The sequence below is a fragment of the Solanum verrucosum genome, unplaced genomic scaffold (genome assembly GCF_900185275.1).
Source record: "Solanum verrucosum unplaced genomic scaffold, falcon-dt-bn FXZP01000306.1, whole genome shotgun sequence".
Lineage (NCBI taxonomy): Eukaryota > Viridiplantae > Streptophyta > Magnoliopsida > Solanales > Solanaceae > Solanum > Solanum verrucosum.
In genome coordinates this window covers 854,014-863,296 of record NW_026020398.1, presented here as the reverse complement: position 1 = coordinate 863,296, position 9,283 = coordinate 854,014, and the positions used below count along the sequence as shown (strand labels likewise).

The following is a 9,283-nucleotide window of genomic DNA, read 5'->3' as shown; positions in this document are numbered from 1 at the left end:
CCCACCCCACCCTAAAAAAATAAAATATGATATAGACAAATCATTAGGGTATCATAATATAAAATTTTTACGTATCCCCCACAATTTTTTTTTATAAAAAAGATTAAATTATTTTAGTAACATGCTTTTTGATCCCTAGGTGATCAACATACCATGTATCGCCACGTGTCGTATAGTGATTCATCAGAAGTTGATAGCTAAAATGAAACCATTGGGTATATATGCACATGAAGCCATATACTTTGTTCCCCCTTAAACATTTGTTACTATTACTTATATTATTTTTGCATTTTCTCTCTCAATATTTTTTTCCCCTTCTCTCTCTTTTTAATATTTGCATAGTACTACTACTACATATTGAAGAAAAAAGAGTTTGATTTTTGATGGATTTGAAAGAAACTGAGTTGTGTTTGGGACTACCTGGTGGTGGTGGTGGCGGAGGAGGTGAATTAATTCGCGATAATAATAATAATAATAAGATTAATGGGAAAAGAGGGTTTTCTGAGACTGTTGATTTGAAGCTCAATTTTCATCAAGCTAATGATGATATTTCTTGTGCTATGGAGAATAATAAGATGAAGAATAGTGTTACTACTACTAAAGAAGTTGTTTGTAACAAAGATCCAATCAAGCCACCTGCCAAGTAAGTCTCTCTCTAATAGTTAGTGGTGTACAGTTCAAAATTCGATGAATAATTGACATGCCTCTTTACTCTTAGCTGCTTAAATAATATCAAACTCCTCTCTTTCATCTTTTTGGTTTCTTTCAGCAATAATAGTACCATACTCAGTATAATCTCACATGAGTGTAGTCAGAAGAGAGTGATGTATATGTAGTCTTATAAGCACTATCTTATAAAGATAGAGAGCTTGTTTTCGATTTTCACAAATACAAGTGATTTTTAGTTGTTTCAAGAATATTCAAAACATTGAAGGATATCCAAAAAGACATTTTTGTGTTGCTCTTTAATTTTCACCTTTTGTCATTTGGAGCTTTCAAAATTGTTGTGTTCGTGTCAGATCCTTCAGAAATGCATATTTTTTGAAGTATACGACACAATAAGTCCGATTAACATATATTGTCGGTACTACAATTGCTCAACTATAGGTCTTTAGCTCCACAATATTATGATATTATTGTCATAAATCTTGACTAGAGAGAGTTTAATATACTCAAAAGAAATATTATATACTTAAGATTTAGAGTTTTTTTTTTCTTCCATATTTTATGGTGTCTATTATCTATATATAGAAAATTAAATCCATCTTTCTCAAAGATACAAGAAAATTGTTTGACCTACATGACTGTATACAGTAGTGTTTATTTTTGTCATGTTACTATGACTAGCTTTTGACTAAAATTAACATAAATTTAATATAATAATTTTAAATTAATTATTTTTAAAAAGATTACATATAGGGGTGTTAAATGACACCTCTTCGCCAGAAAATTACACTATTTAGCTAGTTTACGTATATAGACGCACCATATATAATTGATTCATGTGTGTGTCTGCTTATTGTGACACCCTTTAATAAAATTTCTGGCTCCTTTTTTTTTATTTGGTAGAGCACAAGTTGTGGGTTGGCCACCAGTGAGATCATTTAGGAAGAATGTAATGGCTCAAAAGAGCAACACTGAAGAAAGTGAGAAGACTACTGTTGCATTTGTCAAAGTTTGCATGGATGGTGCACCTTACCTACGTAAGGTTGATTTGAAAATGTACAAAAGTTACCAAGAACTTTCTGATGCTTTGGCTAAGATGTTTAGCTCCTTTACTAATGGTAAGTATCGTATATATGCTGACAGTATAAAAAAAATATTCCATCTTGTATTTAAATTAGTTTTATCGATGGTGGAGGTAGTCACAAATTATATTTATCGAAGGAGATTCAATTGACACCCTCTTTATCGGAAAATTAATTATATTGTGATTTGTGCATGTTGGATTGTTCATGTAGTTATTTTTTGTATATCTTGAATTTTTTTAGTAGTAATTCTTATTTCACCATTGAGTTTTATGTTAACAAAATAAGATCACTTAGCTATTAGTTAAGTGACTGTATGAGAAATAAACTTGTTATTTTAGGTAATATGTTGTTAGTGTTGAGAAGTTATACTCCTTAAAGAATAATCAATCTTGAAATTATTAGGTGAAAACAACTTTATTCTACAACTAATAGCATGTGTATAGATATAATTAGATATTAAGATTTTCAAGATAACTAATTGTTACTATATTTTTGTGATTAGGGATTAAAATAGAGAAAGAACAGGCAGATTATATTCTTTTGTGGATGTCCACTTGCTAGACCTCTATAAGTTTAATTAATTTTTTTTATGAGAATAAAATCTTGTAAAACATGACAAGAAAAAACAGTTAATATCTTAGAACCATGCTCATTAGTGGTTGATACAGCCTAGCTTTTATGATTTACATATTGTAATAAATGTTAGTGTGTGATTATTCTATAAAAAAATATTTTTATTTATTTAATTAATTAATTAATATCCACTTGTATTTAATTATAATTAATACAGGAAATTATGGGTCCCAAGGAATGATAGATTTTATGAATGAGAGCAAATTGATGGATCTCCTCAATAGTTCTGAATATGTGCCAACCTATGAAGATAAAGATGGAGATTGGATGCTTGTTGGAGATGTACCTTGGGAGTAAGTTTTTTAATTATCAACATTTTTTTTTCCATTATTCAATTAAAAAAAATTAAGTTTTAATTTGTTTGGCTTGACGAAAATGATTTTACGTAAAAATAATTTTAATGTTTGATTGATGAATAAAAAAACGTCAATATGATTAACAATAATGTTAGTGAATAATATAGTTGTAAGAAAATTAACTTATGTTCATATAGGAGGGAAAGAATTTGAAATGATTTTACATCGTACTAAATACGATGAGACTGACTTCTTTATTTTTTGAATCTCCTATAGGATGTTTGTTGACTCATGCAAGCGTTTACGCATAATGAAAGGATCAGAAGCTATTGGACTTGGTAATTTTCCCCCTTTTTAATTTCTATTTATTTTGAGTTTCAAGCAAGTTAACAATTTAAATTTATTTATTATAACAAAATTGTAACTAATTTTTTTCTTTTAATTTCAGCACCAAGAGCTATGGAGAAATGCAAGAGCAGGATCTAAGCCAATTGATGGTGTGCAAAAACTCCATAGATAATGTTTGAAGTTGAAGGTTTTGTGAGATTAATATATTGTTGTTTTCATGTGCTTGTATTTTAATTTTAATTAGTATATAGTTAATTAAAGAAGTGATCTTTAATTTGGACAATATTTGTAATGAACATGATGCAATAAACTTAAAACCCTCTATTGTGTCTGGCTTGCTTATTACTTAATTAAATTAATGGTTTGATTAAATAATTATCCCTTCTTTGTGGTTGTTGTTATTATTTGTTTTTTCAATTAACAAGATTCTATGTATCTTGTATTTCAATTTTTAAAATTTGTTTATTGATCCATTTGTATGTTTTATGAATATTTATGTCATTGAATTATTATTTATGACAAAGTCTATGTCCCCTAAGGGAACAAAGCCATGTGCATTGTTGATGGGTTTTTTTGCATTCATAGCACCAATAATATATTTGTTTTTATTTTTGGTCCTTTAGTACATTGCCATAATAATCAAATAATTTGTGTCCGTCTGTGATTGAATGAATGGCCCTTTAATGGGCTGGAATTGTATAATTGTTTGCAGTATGGTGTACTACTTTAAATATTCATGGGATCACTACATTATTCGTCATATCTTATAATAGTACTCTACTAATAACCAAACAATTATGAAGTTGATGTTTTCTACTTAAAATTTTTGACCATGAACCAACGTGGGTTGTGGTAGAGTGATAAATACTCCTTTATCCTTAATTTGAAGTTTCGGGTTCGAATTTCCCATGGGTACATGATCGTCTTTGTTAGGGAACAATTTATCCTTCAATATGGAACTTTCTGACGTAAATTTAGATTTAATCAAACTTCAATATGTGAATATCGAGCATGGGGGGAAAAAAATTTGACCATGAAAATTCAATGGAAAATTTCAAGCTCTCCCTATACATACACACTAATAATACCATCATGACTTTTTTTCTACATTATCAATATTATAATCTAATATGTTAGGTTAGTTTTTTTTTTTTTGTCTCAATTTCTACATTATCAATATTACAATTTAATATGTTAGGTTAGTCTTTTTTATCTCAATTTATGTGTTATAATTCAGATTTTGAAAGTAAATTTAATGTGTTCACAATCGAGAAAAATTAGGGGGTCATTTTGGTTTTGGGTTCTAGGCATTTTCAACTTTCGGATCTCGCAACTTTCTCTCTCATTCGCAGCGAAGAAAGCGGGTTTTCGCCCCAATTATCGCTATTTTTGAAAAACCAAAAAAGCTACCGAAGGAAAAGGATGCAGTGTCTCCCTTGACCTTTGGAGAAGAGAAAAATAGTTTAATTTTAGTGAATTTAGACATGAAATGTTTAAATTTTTTTGAAATAAAATTTACATATTTGAAAACTACGTAAAAAATGCTATAAGTCACAACAATTGATACATAATTAAAAATATTTAAAAATATATTTAAAAACTTGTTTAAATATCAAAATTCAAAAGGAATATTATATATTGAGATATCTAAGGCATTCAAACACACTAAAAAATTATAATTAAAAAAATTCACTTAAATATCGAAATTCAAAAGGAGTATTATATATTGAGATATATAAGGCATTCAAACACACTTAAAACTATGGTGAAATTGTCAAGTACACATTCAATTAAATGATATTCCTATGACTCTAGTGGACTTATTCTTATTATATTTTTTACTCCATTCACTAATAACTTAGTATAAATAAAATAAGTTAAAACACAATAAATGCAAACACACATTTATTCACAAAAAAAAAAGAAGATTTTAATATATTTATTCATTAGATTTTTTCAGACAAACGATCGAATCCTTATCCTCCTTTTATTGTTACTATTTCAAGAAATTAAAGCAGGCATTGAAAAGTTAAAGAATTTAATGATTTGTCTCTTCATCTCTCTACATAGTTGACCCATCACCTCATAATAAAAATAATTTTTAGCGGTAATAAACATATATATTAATAAATAAGATTAAAATCTTTATCAATATTAATATCGCTTTAGAATTTATGAACATTTATAAAGAATGCTAATTACTTTTAAAAATATATATTTAATAATAATTAAATTATAATTAATAAATTATCGCTAAAAATTATTTTTGATGGTGTACAATCTACCTTTATGTTATATTCATCACATTCTGATCTTAGTGTAAAAATGTAATACAATATTTATTCTTGGATCAGACAATGGTAAAGAGCTATGTGCCTGGTACTATATACAATAGTACTATTTATATTTAAATATAATGGGGTCATGACTATTATTACTCTCTGCCGTCACAAATATTAATTATTTTGACAAATTAAATTTATTAATTACAATAAATTTATTTTTAAATATTTAACGTTTTGTTTCAGTTTAACCTGATAGTTTTGATAAATAAAGAATTATTAGGTGATATGTTATATTTAAATGAGAAAAAAATAAAGTGTATTTTGTATAAATAAAACATTACCATATGAGATTATGTCTTTACAAAAATCGTAAAATTTAGAGATAAATAATACTCCTTCGTTTTAGACCTTTAATTTATTAGAAAAAATATAATTAATAAAAATTCATTTAGTGAAATAAACTCCTAATAAATATTTTTTCTTTAGAGGAATGTCAAATCAATATAAACTAAATAAAATAAAACTGGGAAAGTACTTTAAAACTTTCCATTTTAAGAAATTTACAGAGAAAAAATCAGTGACATTTTACTGTTAATTCCTTACCAAAAGTAATGTTAGTCAAAGGAAATTGAAGAATCTGCCACCAATTAATTACTAACAACAACAATTTAGAAGTGTTCAAGAATTTATTACACTGTCTCCTCTTCTCTCCTTTTAACTTTTTTTCTCAGGATTCTCGATATTTATATTGAGATTCGATTAATTTAAATTTATGTATTAAATATTTATTTTTGAATACGATATTTTTTTTAAAAACAAATCATTTTAAAGACACGATCCCATTGGAGGCTAGGGGCGGAGCCATCTAGCAGTCAGGGATTCATCCATACCTCCTTCGACGAATTTTTTTACTATTTATGTATATATAATAAATGTTTAATTCTCGTTATCTAGTTCGTGTGTTGACTTCTTTATAACTTGAACTCCCTTGATAAAATCTTGACTCCGCCTTTATTGAAGACCTTATGGAAATATTGTAAATATATTTTTTCTTGGATCATACAATGGGGAGAGTTATTGTGTTTGGTGCTAAATAAAATAAGATTTTTTTGTAGACAAGTTGAGAAAATTATGGGAGAGAAGCAACCTTGGATCTCTTACACATGCACATCCTTGTTATCAGGAGAAAGTGGACTATTTTTTTTATTTTATTTCATAAGTATATTAAATTTCACTTTTTGGACAACAAAAATAGAAAATATTTTTCTTCCTAGACAAAAAAAATACCTAGAAGATTACCTTTTACTTTTGTTAAAGAAGGAATGGGTCAAAACCATTTTTTGCCCCCTCATTTGTGGTATATAAAGTACCAACAATTTATGTTCAATTTTTCTTTATCTTGTATTAATTTTGTCCAAGAAAAGGGAGCCAAAATGTCATACATCAATAGATAGTGTTAAAAGGTAGATTTTTTGCTAGAGGCATTCAACATTATATACACATAATTTTTTTTTTTACTTTATAAGTGTAATTTCTTGACGGATAGGTTCAGTTGGTTTGGAGGGTGGTCATCCACACGGATGAGTCAGGATCAATCTCCCCTTAATCCCTTCTGAGTCGAGTCTGTCTCATAAGAATTGCCTAATGTGGCTTACATTCTCTATGTGGTTTGCATGCTATTACACAAAGAAGATTTATCCAGTGCACACAATGTACTCACCAGAGAGTGCTCGCTCAGCCGAATGACAGAAGCAGTGGCAGAGGTTATAGCAACTGCGAATTATTTTGGAGTTCAAAAAAAAAAGCAGACTATTAAAATTTATGAATTTAAATAATATATATAAATACAAAAAAAATCATAATATTACATAAGACATCTTAATCAGAACTATGAATTTGTTTGACTTGACAATGTATGTGGTGGATAATGACATTTATCACTAGCTTTACAGAAGAATAATATACATACCTTTAAAATCAAGTGACTAAAAGTGCAATTTTCCTTTAAGTTTGATTAGCTTATGGACTTTGTTTGCTTGTTTCAACTTTCAAGCCCAAGTTAATATGGGCTGGATCCATCATTCTTTAGAAAGATGGACTTGGGCTTTGGTGGTGAGCAGTGAATTAAGTCCGATTTTGACGTTGCCATTTAACTTGTGTCCTCTATTTAAATTTTGGAAAAATTACTTAAATACACAACACTTCTTTACCTATTCTCAATATGTCCCTACTCTTTTACTAAAATACAAAAATCCCTTATTTTTCCCCAATTCAACTTAACGGATACTTTATTAGTTTAAGTATCCGCCCGTTATTAATTAAAGTATCCGCGCTGCTATATTATGCATCCGCCCGTTAATTAAGTATCCGTGCTGCTAACAACTTAATAATTTAAGTATCCGCCCGTTATTAATTAAAGTATCCGCGCTGCTATATTAAGTATCCACACTGCTATATTATGTATCCGAAAAACACTAAAAAGAGGGATTTTTGGTAATTAATGAAAAAATAGGGAAAGGAAGTAATTTCTTTCTTATACTATGTCATTTGCCTAATTTTTACTTAAATTTTTTGCATGTGCATCCCGCTTCAGACAACTTCTATCATATATAGTTAGAGTTTAAGTAAAAATTGATTGAAGTTCAATCCTTTATTCCTAAACTTTAGGTAGAAATACATGAATGTCACTCATGGAATTTTAAACATTTTATCTGAAATTTGATTTTGTCAACCTAACTTCAAACACACCCAAAAATCTGAAGTGAATATATATGATTTTTTAAATAAAAAAGTAAGTATATGTGACACAAGCTACTCGTGAAATTTCTTCAAGCTTATCATTACAAATTGTGACCACTATTTGGTAGGGGTAAAACTAGACACTACTCTTCTCAGTTCTACTTGTGAAATTATATTAGATATATTATTTTATTATTGTTGTAAATTTTAAATGACTTTAAGCACACATGTTATATACTTAATTTGTTGATAGTATTCCTTATAATTTGAAAGAAAACACTTACTAATATACTTATATTGGCTTTGTTAAGAGTAATGGTTTTTTCATTTCGTTTGAATATCAAAATTTAAAAATATATGATCTTAATAAATTTTTATATGTAACCAATTGAAACCACAACAAATGTGTTCATACATAGAATAATTGAATTCTATACTGCCTTCTTTACATATTGTGAGTTCTGGATGTACATTTTTCTTCCTTAAGTGATACCTTAGTTTGGATTTTGCTACTTCCCCTTTATGAATGACCTAATTAAAATCAATTTCTTAAACAAAAAAGGAGTAATGTTTGCAAAACATGTGGCTTTGCTATTCCTGATTGAATCAGTTCACTGAGTATCTTAATGTAACATATTTCACAGTGCAATAAAGGCACAAAGGTACTGCAATTAATGCAATTCTTTTATTGTACTTGTGAAATTATATTAGATATGCTATTTTTATTATTATTATAAATCTTAAATGACTTTAAGCACACATGTTATATACCTAAGTTGGTAATAGTATGCCTTATAATTTGAAACAAAACACTTATAACTAATTTACTTATATTGGCTTTGTTAAGAGTAAGATTTGTCTTTTCATTTTGTTTGATTATCAAAATTTAAACATATTTGATCTTAATGAATTGTCATAGGCAACCAATCGAAACTACAACAAATGTGAACATACATAGAATAATTGAATTCTACAATATATATATATATATATATATATATATATATATATATATATATGGATTACAACACATAGGAGTAATAAAAAATTAAAAGTATCTAGAAGAAGTAATTCTAATTCTAGATAAACTAGAAATAATTGAAGAAAGACTCTTGAAGCATTGAGACGCCAATCACATAACCTGCATACTAGATATAATTAACCCAGAATACACAGTAAAAACAACCTCTATAGAATCAACAAATGAAGACCTAAAGGAATTCGAAGATCA

The 9,283-nt window shown here is 27.9% G+C and overlaps 1 protein-coding gene across 1 annotated transcript; it reads left to right on the top strand.

The window, feature by feature from the left end:
- Window positions 1-256: 256 nt before the first annotated feature.
- On the top strand, window positions 257-3,357 carry LOC125839583 (auxin-responsive protein IAA14-like). The gene is made up of 5 exons (XM_049518572.1): window positions 257-643; window positions 1,570-1,784; window positions 2,542-2,677; window positions 2,957-3,018; window positions 3,129-3,357. The coding sequence occupies exons 1-5, from the start codon at window positions 384-386 to the stop codon at window positions 3,164-3,166; spliced, it is 711 nt and encodes a 236-aa protein (XP_049374529.1). The 5' UTR covers window positions 257-383; the 3' UTR covers window positions 3,167-3,357.
- The last annotated feature ends 5,926 nt before the right edge of the window (window positions 3,358-9,283 follow it).